Here is a 20932-nt window from a genome sequence, read left to right as displayed (position 1 = left end):
ACAAAGAAAAAAATTGGCCCAAGATAGATCAATTGTTTTCCTTGAAAGTTAACGAAGATTTATTTATTATTACAGCAAATGTCCTGTAAAAAAGTCACGTAATTTGGTTTTCGACCTGTAAAATTACGGTAAATGTCCTGCTCCTTTTTGTTACAGGACATTTGCGTAATTTAACAGGAAATAATTAATGTAATTTTTGAAATATTAAGCAATTTTTTTCGTTCATTTTTCGCTTATTGTGTCGCTATATCTTTTTTTGCAAATTTTGCAATTATTGTAATTTATTTGTTTTAGTTTTTGATGTTTGTGTTTTTATGTATTGTTTTTATTTTATTTTATCTTATTTTATTTTTATTGTAATTTTTATAGGTTTATTTGAGATAATGTTTTGCAAATGCAATTGAATTTTTGTTTTTTTTTTTCGCAAGCCATACAATTTTTTTTAATTTTAAACAATTCTTATTAAGGGGATTTTTTCCTTCATTGTAATTTTGTCGTTCTGGTCATTTTTGTAATTTATGTAATCTTTAAAATGTTAGTGATTTTTGTTATTTTTTGTCATTTTTGTCTTTGTTTTTTTATTATTTGTGTGATTTTTTTCTTCACTGTAATTTTGTCGTTTTGATCATATTTGTAATCTTTGAAATTTTCGTAATTTTTGTTATTACTTGTCATTTTTGTCTTTGTCATTTTTTATAATTTGTGTGATTTTTTTAATTAATTTCTTTATTTGAAAGGGCTCATACCTTTGAGTTTTAAGGAGCCAAACTCGTTTTGTGTTTATAATGTGTTGCTTTTTTTAATTTTTGTCATTTTTGAAATTTTTGTCTTTAATGTCTGTATTTTTTTGAATTTTTTTTTTGTTTTTTTTTAAAATTTTTGTATTTTTTGTAATTTTGGAAATGTTGGTAATTTTTGTAGTTTTGGTTATTTTTGTAATAGTAGCACTGAGTAAAAATAGACTGCGGTTTGCACACAGGGTTAACATCATGGTTTAAAAATCTAAACGGCATGAGTCCGTATTGCTATTCAAGTTCCTCATTTCGAAATATAGAAGAGTTACTCACAAGGATAATTTCTCATTCAACAAAAAAAACCAAACGATCTAATTTTCGAGAATTTTATTTTGACTGCATCGGGTTTGTTATTTTGAAAGAGAACATAAAAGTAGACAAATATTACTCGGTTACAACACTTAGCGTATATAGAACGGAATTGTACAGTTTTCGAAATGTGGCTTCATCGGTGTGCACAGTTTATTTAATATTATTTCACTAGATCAATCGGTTTAATGAGGACATTTCTAAAATGTCGCAAAAACGCCGTCGAGGTGTTCTTCTAATGGCACAAAAGTTGGTAAATATGGTTTCGTGAAGAAAAAAATCATCCATCTCTTTTGGACTTAACGAGCAATAAAATTTGAAAATTACAAAGACATTTCTAAATTGAGGCAGTGGCTAAAATGATCAATAAAAAACATCACAAGCAAATTTGCACTGGTATATTCGTACACTTTTTCTTTCATTTTATTCTATCTAAATTCGTTGCTGGGAGGTTTTTTGACTGGACAGTGGATTGATTTTTTTTATCGTACGGTTATCGAAAGAAGGCAGTATTTTGGTTCTATTAACAAATAACTAGAGGAAACTAGCACAGTTTTCAGCGCACCCAAACACGGTTTCTTCTCTTTTATAAAAGCTACAGGAATTTTAACTTGTATACTTACATACGTTTTCAGGTTTTTACATATTTTTGGTTTCATTTGGGACTCTAGTTAAAGATAAATTCTTAATCTTAAAATCCCTAACTGCATCTAAATCTCTTTTAAAAATAACTTAAGAAAGCTTTCTGTGTAAAAATAGAGATTTTTCTGATCTTCATATTGCTGTGTTACGTTTAGGAAAAAAAAACTTCGTGAACTAAACTCGCATACACACATTACATCGGGATATTCTCGATAATAAATTGCCTGCCTTCAGCGTTTGTTGCTGTGGTCGTTCGAACTGCTGATGATCTTCTAGTGAAACGAGCCAGAACGAGGTCTGTGTCTCGTAGTAATGGCAATGACCCTTTCCGCCATTACATTCGATGAACGGTGTGGCACGGAAGTCTTCTAGACAGGAACCAGGTCCTGATAGAGACTGACCTCCTCCACCATGGCCGTGGGAAGTGTGCTGTAGAGAAATTTAAAGTAAATGTAATTTTTATCCATAATAACTCTCCATAAAATCAAACTCACCATCAAGAAACTGTATCCGATCCACAAACTATCCCAGCCATTCGGGCAATTTGGAATTGCCAGGGTTTGACTGTGCACAGCTATCACATTAGCAGGAGCCTCGCATACTGTGCACCTCGAAATGTAAGGACGCATCTCGTGTTCGGTAACTGGCATCATAGGAATTGGCGCGGATGTGGACAACCAGTACGTCCTGTCGTTCCTTGAGGCGTAGTTGCATACATTGTTTTGACCGCATGCTAAAATAGGCAGTGTTGAGAATTTACGAACACAAGATCCTGCGGAACCCAAATCTTGGTTGTGAGGATAATCGTTGCCATCAATGTATAACAGCGAATAACCATCCCAAAGTTTGACGTGTCCTGGTTCACATTGTGGAATTTCCTCAGACTGACTGTGTCGGACCAACAAAATTCCGGTCATATAATCAGGAGCGTGTGTACATGGTTGACCCGGCTCTCCCTTTGGACCAGGTGTTCCAGGGAAACCATCACGACCAGGTCGACCTTCTAAACCGATTTCACCCCTAAGACCCTGAAGACCTCGGGCTCCTTCCAGACCACGTAAACCAATTTCTCCAGGAGCACCTGGAGCCCCGGGAATACCAGGAGGTCCTTGCAAACCAGGTAAGCCTTTGTCTCCCTTAGGACCATCGTAGCCTGGCGGACCAGGTGGCCCGTTCCGCTGAGGAGGCAAAATTGGCGTTTCACCTTTTTGACCCTTTTCTCCAGGAGCGCCGTCCAAACCATTTGGTCCTCTAATACCTCTATCTCCTTTCTCACCGGTCATACCAACTAATCCAGGAACTCCCTCAAGACCTTGCGGACCACGTTCACCTTTGATACCTTGAGGACCATTAAAACCATCACGCCCATCTCGACCACGGTCACCTTTATCTCCTTTAGGACCCGGAAAACCTGGTGGTCCAGGATTACCCTTTTCTCCTGGGAAACCTCTATCACCTTTAGCACCTGGCGGTCCGAGGAAACCATCCTTGCCTGGACGGCCCTCAATACCGGTATCTCCCCTGTCACCCTTCTCACCTTGTCGACCCAACGGGCCAGGTAATCCAGGTGGGCCCTCAGGACCCGCCAATCCAGGCAATCCTTTATCACCTTTCTCTCCAGCAGGACCCAAACCACCATCGCGACCATTTTTACCAGGTCTTCCTGGCAGACCCTTCTCCCCTTTAACAACTGGACAAGGTTCACCCTTTTCTCCTTGAAGACCAATATCACCTTTCATTCCAGGCAATCCATTTAGTCCTGGAGGTCCCGGGAATCCTGGTGGACCTGGTACGCCTTGTGTTCCCTTTAGACCGACCTCACCAACTAGTCCAGGTAAACCGACCCTTCCAGGTAAACCAACGGGACCAGGAAGACCAGCTTCGCCCTTATCTCCTTTCACATCCTGTACAGAAGCCGGTGTTCCCTTTTCTCCAGGAATACCTCTTTCTCCTTTCAAACCCATGTAGCCTGGTGGTCCCGGAGGACCAAGGTCTCCCTTTTCACCGCGTTCTCCTCGCTCGCCGATACGTCCCGCCTCTCCTTTAGAACCTTTCTCTCCATCAAGGCCTGGTAATCCTGGAGCACCTTCAGGACCTGGGGTACCATCCATACCAGGAGAACCGGGAATTCCTGGGAGACCCGAATTGCCTTTATCTCCTTTCATGCCTGGGAATCCAGTCACGCCAGCATCACCCTTCAGTCCATCAATGCCTGCCAATCCATTCAATCCAGGGTTACCACGGTCTCCTTTTTCTCCCGGTGGACCTGGTCGTCCGTAGCCAGGAAGACCGGCATCACCCTTTCCTCCCGGCACACCATTTAATCCAGGACGACCATCCACTCCTCGCAATCCAGGAGCACCAGGTTCTCCCTTTTGTCCCTTCTCCGACGATGAGCCAGGTTCGCCTGGCATACCAGGAGCACCCGTAAATCCTCTGTCTCCTTTCTCGCCAGGCAGACCACTGAGACCATCTAATCCAACAGGACCAATCAAACCTTTGTCACCTTTAGAACCAGGAGGACCTGGGGGACCAGTCAAGCCTGGAGAACCAGTTAGACCGTATTCTCCTTTGTCTCCCTTTTCACCGCGTTCACCTTTAGGACCTTGTAAGCCTGGCAAACCTGGAGCTCCCGGCAAACCTTGAATACCCTTGCGTCCCAGGAAACCTTTCTGTCCGTCATTACCAGGAGGACCGGTATCACCTTTCTGGCCTGGCCATCCAATAACTCCTGGAGCGCCGACGTCTCCCTTCAACCCTGGCAGTCCTTTCACACCATCCATACCTGGTCGACCAGGAGCACCCGGAAGGCCAGCAGGTCCTTTTGGACCAGGTTCACCTTTAGGCCCGACTGTTCCTGGCAAACCTGATATACCAGGAGTACCAGCATCTCCTTTCTCTCCTGGATATCCAACAATACCTGGTGGACCTGGTTCACCGCGATCTCCGCTACCACCTCTATCGCCTTTCGGACCACGAAGACCTTGATTACCCTTTGGACCTGGAGGTCCTACCATTGACAAACCAGGATCACCTTTCGTTCCTTTAGGTCCGGGTAGTCCAGGAATTCCTGGATTGCATTCTTTACCGGGATTGCCGGGGAAACCCATCGGACCTGGATTACCTTTTTCTCCTCTCGGTCCAGGTAAACCACGCGGACCAACTGGACCAGGCGGCCCCTGTGGTCCTTGACTACCACCTAGTCCTGTCAATCCTCTATCACCCTTATCTCCTTTCTGGCCCATAACTCCAATTGGTCCCATAAAGCCCTTTTCTCCAGGAGCACCAGGGGGACCCTTAATAGCTGCTTCCAAATTTGGAGGTATACTTGCACAACGTCCTGGCTCTCCCTTCAAACCTGAGTAACCTTTATCTCCCTTCTCTCCGGGATATCCTGCATTTCCTTTGAAGCCTTGCTCTCCTCGGATGGATTCACCTGCTTTTCCTGGTGTGCCATCTCGTCCTGGAGCTCCAGGTGTTCCATCTATACCTGGTTCACCTGGTCTTCCTTTATCTCCCTTGATACCGAAACTACCTTTAGGACCAACAGGACCACGTGGCCCGAATGGTCCAGGCTCACCCTTCACACCAATAGGGCCTGGTTCTCCACGATCTCCCTTCATGCCTTTCTCAGGCTTAAGTTGATCCAAATCTACGATTGCAGATTCTCCTCGTTCTCCTGGCGCTCCAGGTACACCATTCATACCAGCTTCACCCTTGATGCCAGGTGCACCACGAGGACCAGGACTTCCATCAACGCCCATTTCACCAGGATATCCACGTTCGCCAGGTGTACCAGGAGATCCTGACCTGCCTGGGGGACCATCATATCCACGCTCACCTTTTTCTCCTTTCATACCTGGTCGACAGTCAGAGCAGCGTCCTCCAATTTCACCCTTTTCTCCTCGTTCACCTTTTAATCCTGGTAACCCCGGACGACCAGAATCACCTTTATCTCCATCACGTCCTGGGCGTCCCGGAAGACCAGGGCGACCCTCTTTTGCATCGCCAGGAGCACCCAAATTACCTTTGAAACCACGTTCACCTTTTTGTCCTTTCAAACCCGGGAATCTGAAATTATTTTAATCAAGTGGTGAATCTTTTCTCATAAATGCTAAACTAACGACTTACCCGGCCATTCCTGCGTTTCCTTTCTGACCAGGAATTCCAATTCCAGGCTCTCCCGGTTCACCTCTCAAACCTTCGGGTCCTGGTGCACCCGGGAATCCTCGGGGACCTTGAGGACCTGGAAGACCTACGGCTCCAGACTCTCCTTTCTCACCTTTTTCTCCGGGAATACCTTCGGAACCTGGACGGCCAGGAATACCCAGACCACCTTTAGGTCCAACCTGTCCACGTGGTCCTGGTTCTCCGGGGAATCCATCCATTCCTTTTGGTCCTTGAGGTCCAGGATGACCTCTTGGACCTTTGGGGCCTGGTAAACCTGGGCGCCCTTCTCCACCACCAGGAGGCCCTTGAGGTCCAGGAATACCTTGTAAACCAACAGCTCCATCTCGACCGGGTTCACCTTTTGGACCAGGATTTCCTTTGAGACCATGCAAACCTTCAACGCCTCTATCTCCTTTTTGACCGGGTAAACCAACAGGACCAAAGTTACCATCACGACCCTTAAAGAATAAAACCATTATTCGTTTGCATAGATTTTAATGTTGATAGAAATTACTCTTATTCCAGGTTGTCCGGGTAAACCTTTTTCGCCCTTCAATCCCCGGTCTCCTGAGGGTCCCCTTTCACCTGCTTGCCCTTTCTCGCCAGGGTAACCAGGAATTCCACCATCACCTTTCTCTCCTTTTTGACCCTGTGGCCCAGTTACTGTTTCACTACCGGTTGCAGCGCCTATTTCCACTCCCTTTTCACCCTTTTGCCCCTTATCTCCTTTGATACAGATACCTTTTATACCCTTATCACCTTTAGGACCAAGTGGACCGGGAATACCTGGCTGCCCTGGTCTTCCTTCGAACCCTCGTTCACCGGATTCTCCTTGCCGTCCCTGAAGCCCTTCAGCACCATCTTGGCCAGGTTCACCCTTCTGACCTTTGTTGTAGTTTTCCGGATCTCTCGCAGGTTCTCCTTTGTCACCTTTGTCTCCCCGCAAACCGGGATAACCTCGAGGTCCAGGTTCACCTTTCAAACCTGGTAGCCCGGGAAGACCGTCTGTTCCATTGCATCCATCAACACCAGGAATTCCAGGTGCCCCCGGAGCACCCGGTAGCCCGTTTGTTCCAGGAACTCCCGGATAACCGGGTAAACCTTCCCGTCCTCGGTCACCCTTGGGTCCCATCGGCCCAAACGGACCAGGCTCACCTTTCGATCCTTTACTACCGGGGAGACCTTCCGCTCCCGTGAAACCTTGCATACCTTTCGGCCCTTGCAATCCCGGTGGACCAGGGAATCCCCGGTTACCTTTCTCGGCAAAGCATTTCGGTAAACAACATCCACCTGCACTGGAACAATTTTTAGGTGGGGGCCCTTGAGCACCAGTAACTGTATCTATTATGTTATAACTAGGATCGATGTATGGCTGAGCTGGCCGGTCATATTCTCGTTCGTTGCGGTTGAATAAACCGACGCCTCCCGTCAGATCTTGCCAAAATTGCTAAAAATTGATGGGGAAAACCAAAATGTAACATACCATTATTCGATGCAAATACTGATCACATTTTTTATAGCCACTGATAGTTACCGCATATGTGTGCTGTCCAAACCACACAAGAAGCGTGGTTGTTATTAACCTAAAAATAAAAAGAAACGTTAGCAATAATTGAGCATCGGGTGGCATAAAAATAACGAATATGTATGAGAAGCCAATTCAAATCTTGGTTAGTGAAAACAGTGTATCAAAGTTCAAGTTGCAAGTGCCGACCATTGGGTGCGATAAGGCGCTTCTGCGTATTCTTGGCAGAAAACTTTCTCTTATCGCTGAATGAAACATACAGAAAATTACTGAATGAGCTTGAGGTTCCGCGCGCGCGTAACTACTCGGTGGAGAGGATATCCATAAGATATAAATTTTGCAGCTGGTAACAAATGAGTTTTGGGATTTGGATAAATTGTTACTTGGTGAGATTTTTCAGGGGTAAATGACTTTTTTGTGTTGCTAAGAACAACTCTAATATTTGATGTATGATTTTACATGCCTATCAGGGTGGTCCGAAAAATGAGTTTCAGACCTTGGGGCTCAAGCTGTTCCTAAAAACCTTGGGGCTCAAGCCGTTCCCAAAAATAGCAGAGGTCCCCTTGTAAATTCATAGCTAATCCGACCAACTCAAAATAGAGGCAATTTAGCACTTTATCAAATATGTTTAAGCAAAAAGGTACCTACATATATATCTCACTTGTAGAAAACATAAAAATATCTGATTATGAAATATTCCAGCATTGATTAAGGTTTTATAATGTAAGTTTGAATGATTGTGTGATATTTATTGAACCAAATCTGCATCGTGTTTCTCAATAAAGCAGCTATTCTCAAAATTTGCCTCACGAAACGGCCGTTTGAAAAATTGTAGTTGTCTTTTTGATTTTTTTTAAATATTTTAGCTCGGCAATTTTTTAAAATTCCACATCGAATTCTACTCAAACATGGCCCAAATAAGCTAGTTTGACAGTTATATTATGAAAATAGCTTAGCTTAGCTTAGCTTAGCTTGATTGACTACTCATATCCACCTTGAATCATTGAACCCGAAATGCACCTTAATGTGTCTTGATAAAGAATTTAAAAGTATTCTATTATACTCTGTGGTTGATTTCTAAATTTGGTTTAAATATGAGTCAACACATTTCGGATTCCAAGATCGCAGGCGTGGCTCAGTAGAACGAGTTCCACATCGCCAATGGTTGCTACTCCGTGATTGACCGAGGCCATCAATTTTGTTCAGAGGTCAAATGAACGGAACCTGGGATTGGCTACACATTCACAATGCACAAAACTGATGCTCTCTCTTTGAACATCAATAACGGCGCCGGCCACGTCCTAGTAGTCAATGGATAGATTGGAAAAGGTAGGAAAGGATGAAAGATCAATTTTATGCCTTAGGACCGAGGTCACCTCTGCATCCTAGCAAAACAATTATCGTTTGGAGGTTTGGGTTCAAGGATTTGATTGGGAGACACTTTTGACTAGTGTGATCAAAACTATTGTCACTACACTACTGAAACCTAAACAAAATCTGCCTTTATTTTGAAGTATTTTCAATGAGATTTATTTCGCACCTAAAATCAGTAAATTTATGGATTAGATAAACTAGTTGAAAACATCTTTACCGAATTTTGAAATCTATTGCAAACCAATCACAAATGTTACTAAACTTTACTCTTATTTAATTGATTGATTTGGTTATTTCTGAATTGGTCGACTATTAAATACTGAAAAGTCGACTATTAAATACTGAATACTGAATACAATTAATTTAAACAAATAAAAAGCGTTTATTTGTAAATTTTTTGCATATGTATATGGTTACTTTTTGGGCGATAACGCTATCACATAAAAGATACTAATTTTTTTCCTGATTTTGCTTAAATGCTTAAAGAAACAACGGATAATGGAAGGAATTGGTCATTTTTTTTATTTTATAATTTATTTTGGCTTAGCAATCCCTACCTTAATGTAGGAAAGACGCAGGACGAATTTTTCAATTGTTATTTCATTGCGAAAGCGCGTTTAGTAAACACCATTTACTTTCATTTTTATTTAATTTTACCTTCATTTTTAAGTCTATGACAATTGACATTCTAAAATTATTAGTTAATTAAATTTCATTTATTTTGTTACATTACTTTGAAATTATTTTTTAAATAGGTTTTGAACTTGTTAAACAATCAATATGAGAATGAGTTATTATTTCATAGATGTGTGTCTAATTGCCATAGCAAAAAACATAGCTATTATAATAAACACCTTAGACCGTAAAATAATAATTTAATAAAAACGCAGACTATAGATTTCAAGAATTATATACTTTCTCAAATGATGTTTAATGATTCTTGAGACTAAATTTTCTGGTATATCTTGATGTTGTTTTAGTAGACATGCAAAACAGTATCAAAGTCGGCTGACATTGGCTGTCTGACACTGATAATTTGCAGCTCTGGTTCAGTCTTATGAAAAAAATCTTATCGATTGATGGACGAAATCATCAATATACTTGTTGAAAACACTCGACTCATATCGGCTAGCATAAAAGTTTCTATGCAATCCAAGTTTTGGAATGTTTCCAAAATTCGGAACGAAATATTTCCTGCCTACAAATACCCAGACAGGAAAAATCGCCCGAAATCGGCCCGATTTTTGTCCGTACATCTGCTCGATCGGTCCGAAATCGTATAAGAAATCGGGCCGAGTTTAGTAGAAAATCGTGCGAAAATGAAACACTTTTTCGGACGACGATAAGTTTTTCAACCAGTTCGAGCAGGTCAAATGTCAAAACAAGCGAACCGATTTCGGACCGAAACCGAACGGTTTTTCGAACCGTTTCTGAGCCGATTGCCATAGCGTCTATCCAAAAAAAGGACCGATATCGGACCGAAACCGAACGATTTTTCGAACCGTTTCTGGGTCGATTTCCCTAGCGTCCATCCGAAAAAAGAACCGATTTCGTGCCGAAACCAAACGATTTTTCGACCCGTGTCGGGACCGATTACCCGGGGTGCCAATATTTCAGGTTTTTTTGTTCTTTGCAAAAAATCTAAGGTTTTTTTTAAATGTTTATTTCTTTTTGCATATTTTACAAGAATACAATCAATTATTGTTATCATTTATCTTAAATCTATCAGTACAAATAACATAAACTAATAGTTACCATAACAATCATAGATTAAAATTGAATTTTCTTAATGCTGTTGCATGACATTGGGTAACATTTTTATAGGATCTAATGTGCCTATACATAATTTTATTTGTTTTGTTACTTTTTGTATTTATGGTTCCTAACCAGTTAAATAAAAAAATATCATCATTACTACAATCTATAATATTCGTTAAAAAAATATTAATGATCAATGTTATCAACCTGGTACGTATTATTTCCTCTTAATTACTAAGGAAATAGCTAATATTTTGGCGTAATGTGTATACTACTTTTCTGAACTTTTAATTAGCAATTAAACTGTCTAATTCAAGTAACAATAAACATATCACGGTTTAAAAAATGACTTGAATCAACTTGAACCATCAAACTGACCTGTTCAAGCTAGGACTAATCAGCGTTTATCTAGTTCTATGTATCTTTAAAAGTAAGATTGTTTAGACAATTTAGACAATTCAATCGCTGGATTAATTAAGTATTTTTTAAAACAACAGTATGCATACTTGTTAAATAAAAGACTACTCTGAGGCTTAGCTATAGCTTTGGGTCTGTCTACTGAAAAATTACTGAACATATTACTTGATCGGGTTTTATAAGCGATACCTTACTTTAATACTATGTAAAAATAACCTTAATTTCCTATTTGTTTTCATGCTTCAAGAGTTCACACGAGAACCTATTCTTCACTTGGGCCTTACTGATAAACTCTTCGAAAGTTTAAAATTCTTGTTTCGTTAACAAGAGATATTCTGATCTTGTGGTTCCATTCAAGAACCTATTTCCGTAGATTGAGTAATATTGTAAAATTGATTAATACATATTTTAAAAAAAATTGTTTAAACGTTGTGTTTGGCAGCAAGTTCCATTTCTAAAGTACAGTTACGGTGGTAGTTAGACTTAACTGTCAGCAGCAGGATGGGATCTTATGACCGACCAACCATTTTATGATTGCGGGACCACCAAAACAGGTTTCAAATGTAGCGCCTAATGAAAAACAAGTGTAAGATATACATATGTAGATTGTTTTGGGAAAAAAAACTTACTGTTAAGTAATTGCCGACATAAGTTAAATGAACACATAACCACCGTTATCCAGTTGTGGTTAATTAGCTAATTTTTGGTACCTTTGGATCGGCAGTTTCATCTGCTCCAAATAGTTGTTGTTCTCCTGTCAGGATGCTAATTGAACCGGTAAAACCGAATATGGCCCAAGCAGAGATAGTTTTTTTTGCTGTAAGTTAAGTTAAAGAAAAATGGTTTGAAATATAGAATCCAATGGTTTGTAATTCAACTTACTGCTAGTCGAATTTCGGCCGCCACAAATGCTTCAAGTTTACAAAAGGTTACAGCTACTTAGGTATAATTTTTCATCCAGCTGATGGCCTCGCAGAATTACGGTCGACATTGGCCAGGGGACCAAAGATACTCCTTACACCTAAGTGAATTCTGATTGTGTAGAATCTTGTTCGCACATTTTCTGTTCGCGTTTTTGATTTTCCGTTCGATCCTCTTCTGCCTGGTCCATTTTAGCTCCCTTTCTTTGTGCTCGATTAACAGATAACACGTCGGAAATGCTTTTCTGGCAAAGTAGAGCCTTTCTGGCAGTCAAAACCAGTTTCCGATTACCACTCTTGGTGATCATTCCTTTTCCAAGCGGAACAATCCATCACCACCGATTAGACGGGATACTAGAGTACGGGACTGGCGGGCCTGGTGATGATATCGTGGAAAGGTAACTTCGGTGTCCGATGGACCAAATTCAAAACCAATCTAGAAATGAACGGCGTGAGAATGACGATGTAGTCAAATTGAATGCGATAATTATGGTACATTATTTACCTACCTTCTTCATCGAAATTTAACAAGGTAAATTGTGTAGTGGTGGCAAATAACTGTTTTGCTGGAATATCCGTACGAGAATCGAAGGTAATTGAGTTTGTTCCTACCGATGTTGGTTGCCTGTTAGTCACCGGAGGTGTTAAAAAACGCATCCCCGGATTCATTTAATATGTTTTTCCACTTTTGAATCACAATGTATTTCTAGTGCAATGTTTGTTCGGCCTGAAACACTACTTTTCACAATTTTGCAAAACATTTCAACGAGAAACGATGCGAAACGTTTAACGCGATGACGTTTAAAAATTTCCCGCCCAGATAAGAAAAACGGCACGAAATCGGTTCGATTATTATCCGTTCATCGGCCCGAAATCGTAATCAAATCGAACCGAATTTTGACAAAAATCCAATTTCTGCTGCACTGCACTGCCCGTGTTTCGTTTTGTTCATCGCAGCACTGCAGAAAATATCGTCTGTTTTCGAGCAATCGAGCAGGCGGATGGAAATCGAACCGAAATCGGATCGAATTCTAACCGCTAGAATTCGAGTGGCGCCAACTCTGTTTTGCAATCGGCCCGATTGAGCAAACCTTCCTGACAGGGTATCTACGGTGTCAAAACCTCTAAAATATGTTTTTTTTTTCAAATTATTATAAAACATCATTTGAGAATGATGAATAATAACTAATAATGCATAAATTTGCAAAGTACTTATCTTTACATCGTCCTTAGATTATCGGAGAAGCTGGATTTCAGTCTAAGTTGGTCCGGGAGGCGTAGCACCAGTCCCCTTTACCGCAGCGTCTCAAAAACTTAACACTTATTCCTCCGATTCGAACGCCGAAAATCCACTTTCTCTTCATTAAACACTACAAAACATTGGACCACTATTAAACTTTGTAAACGTTATAACTGGATTTTTGCTAAAATTTCCTGTTTTTTATAAATTTTCGGAAGCAAGGAAACAAAGGAAAAAAAACGCGGCCGATCCCGGGCACGGCTTACTGAGACCTCCTTTGACAGTTATATTATGAAAATAGTCGAAAAACAATTCCAGAAACCACACGGTATTTAATTTCAAATTATAGGTTTTGGAATCATGATTTGGCAACTTGAAATTCACATTTCGAAATAAGAATTTGCCATTAAATCTCAAATTCAATATTTCACACTATTAAGTCTTACACCTTTCCAGTGAGAGATGTACTAGCTGTGCTAGATTTGGACTAAATACGTGTTTGAAATCTACCTTTTTCTAAAAGCTATCGATCTTCGTCTATAATTTTTTCTTATTTTCGTATTTCCCTTTCTATCTTCCTTTCTTCTCTCACAAAGTGTTAAGTTAAGCCAACAATTGTAAACTACAAAAATCGATTTTGGCTCCTTAAAGCCTAATGGTATGAACCGTTTCAAATAAAGGAATTGTAAAAAAAAGACAAATACCTGAATTCTGACATTTCATCACTGATGCTAATCATAATGCAGGGAACAGAATTGTGAATCCTCATTTGAAAATTAGAAATTTGGCACTAGCAGGGAGATAGCACAAAATAAAACATATTTACAAATATCAGGAAGCTAAACATTGAACATTTGAATTAGCCAAACACGTTCTTGAATGTTCCTGAAGATGAATACACAATTGAGTGGACTCTAGTCAGAATAAGTAATTATTGACGAATTTAAAACGCCATAGTGCTTTATGAATTTATGAAACGTTTCGGCGGCTTATGCTGTTAAAATATAGAGGATCTAGTTTGTTCAACAATATGAAAAATTCTAAAGTTATTCATTATTCATATAAAATCTTTAATATGAATATCTTAGAAATATTTCTTAGTGTTGCAAGGAATATAAACTAACTTTTTTCAATCAATATTCCCTACTTTAGAAAATAAACACTTGCATATCACGAACTAGAGTTTTAAGAAAATAATTTATTGCATATTTGGACTCAACAAATTATCTTTGTTATTCTTAGTTAAAAACCAATGTACCTTCATGCAATTTCCTAGGTCCTCCCACTGTTCCCATGTTCTTTTTTTAATTCAAACTTAACCATTTGATAGGATTTTAGCCATTTGTTCTGTACAGGCTTTCTCATAGAAAATGTCAGTTTTTTTAATATCCAAAAATTATCATAGATAGACCATAAAAATAACTCTAAAACTACATATATCTATATGAAGGTAAAAAGTTAAACTTTCATATAAACAAACCCATTTGCTTCTAAATGCTATCATTTTATCAGGAGAGGTGTTTGTTTGTGAGTGTTCGAAAAAACAGATATTTTAAAACTTTAAAACTACAGTTTTAGTAGTATAAAAATGATTTTGACAAATTTGGGGAAACTGAACTGCACTAGTTTGGCAATCAGTTTTTTTTCTATTAACTTTCTTTTTTAGAATTCAAGAATAAACAGTTTAAATAAGTTTAATGAAATTTTAAAAAAATAATAATTTTGAAACAATAGTTATCTTAGGTACTTTTTGAAGCATAACTTATTTTTTTGCTGTTCTAAAAAATCAGTCAATATAAAGGAACGTTAATATCTGGTGAAAAAAACGATCAATTGAGTGAGCGAAAAAAGGGGGAGGCCTTGCGGGGGGGGGGGGGGGGGTATAATCAGTTGCAAATGAGTCTACAATATAAGCTACACACTGCTGCTCTTTCCCCCATGCATTTCACTGAAAATTATTTAAAAAAGTATTAAACAAGAGATGAACAACGAAAACTTTCTAAAAGTTTCTCTATATACTCATTTCATTATCTTTCAACACAACTTACACATCATTTTATAAAACAACCAGCAATTCTATAATATGCGGAAACATGTTGATTTTTTTTAATATGTAGGTATATCTGGTTCTAAATATTAGCTTTCTGGTGTTTTATAAATTTGCCGATAAACTACCTAACAAACATAACTAACGGGCATTAAATTCTTCATTGGGGTATTATACTAAATCGTGATTTGGAAATTTAGGGTTATTATTTTAAAATTTGGAAACACAATATATAAAATCAACACTTTAAATATAAATTAGGTAGAAAATACGCTTATCAAAATCAGTTTCAGGGCTTGTGATATAGCTCAGTTGGCAAGTCAGTTGCTTTCTGAGCCGATGTCCGTGAGTTCGAGCCCAAGAGTAAACATCGATCACAGTTGTACCGGATAAGTTTTTCAATAACTTGTCCGCCAACTACATCGTTGATATAAGTCGCGAATGACATAAAGATGTTAAAACGACTATAATCGAAACAAAAAAAAAGAAAAAAAAATCAGTGAACAAATATTTCAAGTATTTCAGTGTTATAACCATATTCACCCCCCTATATGACTTTCTTAAATTTGTCATTTCATTAAAATTCAAAACAAAATCAAGAATTTCGAAGCTCTGAATTTGAAGCAAATATAAAATGTAGAACGATTTGCTCGTGTTAATTTAGGCATATGAGGGAAATTAGTGACAATTTAAAAAAAAAATTGTCCCTACATTTCATTGATAGCAAATACAAAGTCAACAGTCAACAACACACTTTTGTTGAGTTACTTATCAACAAATGTTATTTGGTATAATAATTCAGTCCAGGGAATCGCAAGTTACAGCCGCTTGAGTTTGGGGGACTGGGTACTGAGAATAGTTCCAACTTTTTATAGAAATTCGATCTTTTGCGGGTATTTTATAACGGTTTTTTGCCGCTTGAGGGGGAGGGATCATCGCGAGCACCACCGACACCCCCCCTCCCCCCATAGAACAGCGTATGAGTACACGGCATGCGGCTTGAGTGTATTTATTGCTTTAATGATTTTTTATTTACAGTCTAAGATTATTTCATGCAAAAAATTAAGATTTTGTGCTCAAGCAAGATGATGATCTTTCAAGTACCGTCAACTGGGGCAACATGCAACAATTTTCAACTTCAATGGCTTCTATAAAAATTTATCTTCACAGTTAATCCTACCCCTTATGTATCAAAAGTTATAAGGATGATGGGACATCAAATTGGCGTTGTAAGAAAAATTATTGGTTTCTTTAGTAATTTTTTATTTTCTAAATCATGCGATTTCACCCTCCTTAGAAAATGGGGTAACTTGCAACAAACCTTTTTTAATGAAAAATCTTATGAACACGTACAAAAATTTACAGTTTTGATATATTTGCGATGCCCTAAAGACCATTAAACATGACAACACTAATTGCAGTAATTTTTTGGTCTGTAAAATCTAATTTTCCCATTTTTTCTGAAAATAGGGATGCTGCATACATTTAGGGGTTAAATAACACTTCGAAAAATTCTAAAAGCTCAAATCATAAAAATAATCGGCTTTTCCAGTCTGTTCACGGATCCAAAATACCTTTTTTTCTTATTCCGACGTTTCGTTCTTTATTTGAACTTTTTCACAGGAATCTACTACAAACATATTGTGAAACTAATTGACAACAAAAAGGTAGTTAATTATAAACTTACGGAGAATTGTGGTAGTGCTACAAACTAGTGATCGGAGTGTTTTTGTTTTTTTTAAGTTGTGTTTTTGGAGTTCTCTCTAGACAGTAAATTTCCCTTTTTTAAATATTTTTTATACTTTTTTAAAATGATTCCTTATCTAAGTGTTTCTTTTTAATATTTCTAGCGTTTTGATGGTAAAAAGTGTCCAATTAATGTATGCAATTTAATTTCTAATGATCCTCCAGACAAAGAAACACAATTCTCTGTAAGTTTATAATTTACTACCTTTTTGTTGTCAATTAGTTTCACTATATGTTTGTTGTAGATTCCTGTGAAAAGTTCAAATAAAGAACGAAACGTCGGAATAAGAAAAGAAGGAGTTTTGGATCCGTGAACTGACTAAAAAACCCAAAAATCTTCCCGTTATACAATTTTACCAGTCGTAAACAATTATCTACCCATGAAAAAATGCGAACTTTAGCTATAGTAACATAAAAATAATTGTAAGGATGAATGAAATTTCAATGTTTACAAACGCGTGATGCAAAACATTCATATTCCAGCACATGGAAACGAGATTTACAAGGTGTTTGTTTGATTTGTATTTAGTTGCATTTTACCCCATACACCTAAATGAATTATAGAAATATTTATTTAAACAAAAATGGGTGACTGTCCGAAAAATATTTTTACACCAACAGTGTTGGTATAGCGTGAGGAAACCAGTCAAAAGTTTGTTGGTAATTTTATCAAGCCAATCCGTCATACTGGGTAAAGTTTTCTTCGGCATCAAAAAATGTTAAAATTTGTACATTTATTGCTTGATTTTTCAAATTTTGTATAAAAACAAAAAATTTGAAAAAGCTAGCTTAAGATGCGAGAAATTATGTCATCATCCTTCGTTATCATGAAAAGATAACTTTATTACAATACATTAATTAAAAATTGATTCAGTATGGTGTTATATGAATGTTGCATCGAACCCCGCTGTTGCATGATGCCCCGATTGACGGTATCTAATAGAAACGTAAAATGTACAATAGTCATGATTTTACAAGACGGCTATTTTTTTTTATTTCAAAAGAAAACAGCGTTACTAAAAAAACTAGCTTTACATAATGTTTTTTTTTTAGTTTGAATACATCTGTGTTCATAATCGATGTTTTTTGTGAAGTATTTTGTCATAATTTAATTGTCATGATAAACAAATTCATAACCTCAACCATTTTGGCCGGAAATGCTTGAATGCTAAGGACTTATTGGAAGTAAGCTTTCCTATAAGCCATATTTAACGTATATGCTCTCGACGGAAACCTTTTTTATCTGAGACGTTTTATCAAACTTTTAATTATTCGCGTCTTTAATAGGGAAGCTTATGCCGTGTTTATAATGTTTTATAATTTAAGGCGATTTTAAAGCAGTTGGCGCATGGAGTTAAAGAGCCATAATTTAACATCTAGAAAAAAAATTGCAGTTTGTTGATTTTTGCATTAACACTGAAAGGCCCAAAGTGAATTGTTATAAATTTTTTACTTGCCTCAACTTTTGAGCTTCTAAATTCTTCTTTCGCTTTCCAAATTGAAAATTCAATCAAGTGACTAAATTTTTTTTCCGTAAATTATACATATTTGCACGAAACAATGTAATTTGTTGTGTTGATTAAGAAGATTTCAACAGTATATTTTAGTGTTCAATAACGGCAAATCAGTCCATTTTTGTTTTTATTAACGACATTTAACTTATTCCGACGTTTCGGTGTTTATTGACACTATCATCAGGGATCAAAGTTGTCGTTGATTACTTGTTTTTTTTTGTGAAAACCGACTGTTCGGATTATTAAATAATCTTTATTTAACGTAGAACCAATTTCAAATTCAAAATTTAATTTTTCTCCCTAAAACTTTCTATGAAAAGCGCCGTTCTGTGCTTTTCATAGAAAGTATTGAATTTGAAATAGTTCCGACAGTACTTTTTAACAAAAAAAAAAGAAGTAATAAACGATAACTTTGATCCCTGACGTTGGGATAAATTAAACGTCGTTTATAAAACAAAATTGGACTGATTTGCCGTAATTTGTAATTTTTTCTCAATTTTCAGAAACTCCTAGAAACTTTTGTTATACAACAGGTCTTGGGCCGTCCAAAAAGTAAGTTCAATAAATTCAAAATTAATTTCTGGGATCAGAACTAGCATCACAAATTTTACGAAATTAGGATTGTCTTTCGCATAGTTAAAGGAGTTAAAAAAATAATTTTCAACAATTCATCATTCGTGTCTTTTATTTTCTTGGCTGGACCAACGCGAAAAAGTACAATCATCAAAATTTTATCATTCAAGCAACATGGCTTCGCCGCTCGGTCAGAACATATTTTTCCTTCAACTCCAACGAATCACTGAAATACGAATCTCAGAAAATCTTTGCATTCAGTCGCTTTCAAAGTATGCAGACTTGCACTTTGCTCACCAGGTTCATGACAATGCAGTTTTGGACGAAGGGATAGAAAAAAAACCCTCTGAGTTCTGTGAATTTCTGTTCATTCCTTTCCAACAGCCGCAGACGACTACACTTTCGGAACTCAGATGGACATTTAAATTCACAGGTGGTGGCAATGGATTCAAATTGTGACATCCAAAACTGTTAAACTATCTACTGGAAAAGTAACAAGATTCTCACCATTTCACAGGGGCGCCCATTTTAGTGGCGGCCCCGGAAGCCCCAGGTTGAGGGCTCGCTCAGAAACTACTAGCAGCTTATCGTGGCCAGCTTTAGGCCGTCACACCGTCAAAGGAAATTTGAACTCTCTCTCCGAACTTCGCGCAACGCAGCTCCTGAACACGTTTAACACTTGGTGGTGATTTTTTTCTGGCAGCTTTGCTTTGATGATCGTGGTTCCGGACACTAATTGGTGTATTTTTTTCGCGTTATTGCACTTTGGCCACCGATGCTCGAAGGCGTCCTATTTTTTCCCCCACAACCACAACAAGATCTTTCCTATATTTAAAACTTCTTTAAATATATTTAAGAAAACAAATGTCAACACCGCGCGTAACCCCTACCGGATTAGAATTTCTTTTTTTTTTTTTGCTTTGACGGGACCTTTCCTGCGATCTAAGAAACACTAATTTAGAAACATCACTAATGATAATTCATTCCGACGAGGAAAACTGTCTCAAATTCTGCCTTGTTCTTAGATGCAGAAAGTGATTTCCCGCGCAGAGCGCCATCCAATTTTACGATTCTGTTATTCCACGTGTTCCTAATGGGCTCCGACTCACTTCGCGTAGATCCAGTGTCAGATCCCGTTCAAGCAAGTGGAAAATGGGAAAACCGTCGCCTCTTACAATGAAGAAAAAAAAAAAAAAACCTTCCAATATATGTTGCAACAGTTTTCCCTTTTCCCACTGTCCAAGTCTTCAATGTCACTCCAGTTGAGCGGCCGAAACGCCACGATCGCGAGAAGTTTCACAGAACCCTAAGAACCCACTCCGAAAAGGGCGATCCTCGAACTATCCAGCAGGAGGGAAGAAAAATATACAAGGAGAAAACCCACGAAATACACACGTTTTCTTCGAGCGGAACTCCGACGGGCGGCCACACTTTCGATCTAACGCGTCCGATCGTTCACTGCTTACTGACTCGATCTTGGAAATTTTAGTGTTCCCGTAGCAGGTCCCGGCCCGGAGTTGCGCGCGACTGCAATCTTCTTCGGCGACCGAGAAGGAATCAGGAAAACCGAAGGAATCCGGCCGGTAGGGATGATCGAAATTTCAGCATTTTCGGCATTGGCTTATGATTTTGAATTTTTTAAATTGGAATTTTGAATTGTGATTTTAACGTATTTTGCTTACTGACTACTAATTCTCAACTCCGATACTTTATTTGTAATTGTAGTTGTTTTTTATTGATTAAATTTCAGCCCATCGATAGTAAATCATAGTTGGGGTAAAAGAAACACAACTTCATAAAATGAAATAAAATATAATGTATATGAGATTAAATAAAATTATTTATTTAATTCTAATTTAAACTATTCTGTCAAGCACCAAGCATGTAGTTATTCTAAAGTGAA

General features: G+C 38.2%; 1 protein-coding gene and 1 long non-coding RNA gene across 8 annotated transcripts; both read right to left on the bottom strand.

The window, feature by feature from the left end:
* Positions 1 to 1106: 1106 nt before the first annotated feature.
* Positions 1107 to 20543, bottom strand: LOC129745144 (collagen alpha-1(IV) chain-like). 7 transcript variants are annotated; one of them, XM_055738055.1, is made up of 7 exons: positions 20425 to 20543; positions 19537 to 19869; positions 7450 to 7498; positions 6430 to 7362; positions 5877 to 6373; positions 2240 to 5816; positions 1107 to 2174 (listed from the first exon to the last, which is right to left on the bottom strand). In XM_055738055.1, the coding sequence occupies exons 2-7, from the start codon at positions 19554 to 19556 to the stop codon at positions 1920 to 1922; spliced, it is 5331 nt and encodes a 1776-aa protein (XP_055594030.1). In that variant the 5' UTR covers positions 19557 to 19869; positions 20425 to 20543; the 3' UTR covers positions 1107 to 1919. The 7 variants fall into 7 exon arrangements, with proteins under 7 accessions (XP_055594030.1, XP_055594028.1, XP_055594029.1 ...); XM_055738053.1 differs by having other exon boundaries at positions 19537 to 19915; positions 20425 to 20503; XM_055738054.1 differs by having other exon boundaries at positions 19537 to 19854; positions 20425 to 20489.
* LOC129745145 (uncharacterized) lies at positions 11009 to 12297 on the bottom strand. The gene is made up of 3 exons (XR_008737088.1): positions 11872 to 12297; positions 11619 to 11806; positions 11009 to 11559 (listed from the first exon to the last, which is right to left on the bottom strand). It is a non-coding gene; the product is annotated as an uncharacterized LOC129745145 (long non-coding RNA).
* Positions 20544 to 20932: the final 389 nt, after the last annotated feature.

Source organism: Uranotaenia lowii, chromosome 2 (genome assembly GCF_029784155.1).
Source record: "Uranotaenia lowii strain MFRU-FL chromosome 2, ASM2978415v1, whole genome shotgun sequence".
Classification (NCBI taxonomy): Eukaryota; Metazoa; Arthropoda; class Insecta; order Diptera; family Culicidae; genus Uranotaenia; species Uranotaenia lowii.
This window is presented reverse-complemented; position numbering and strand designations above follow the sequence as displayed.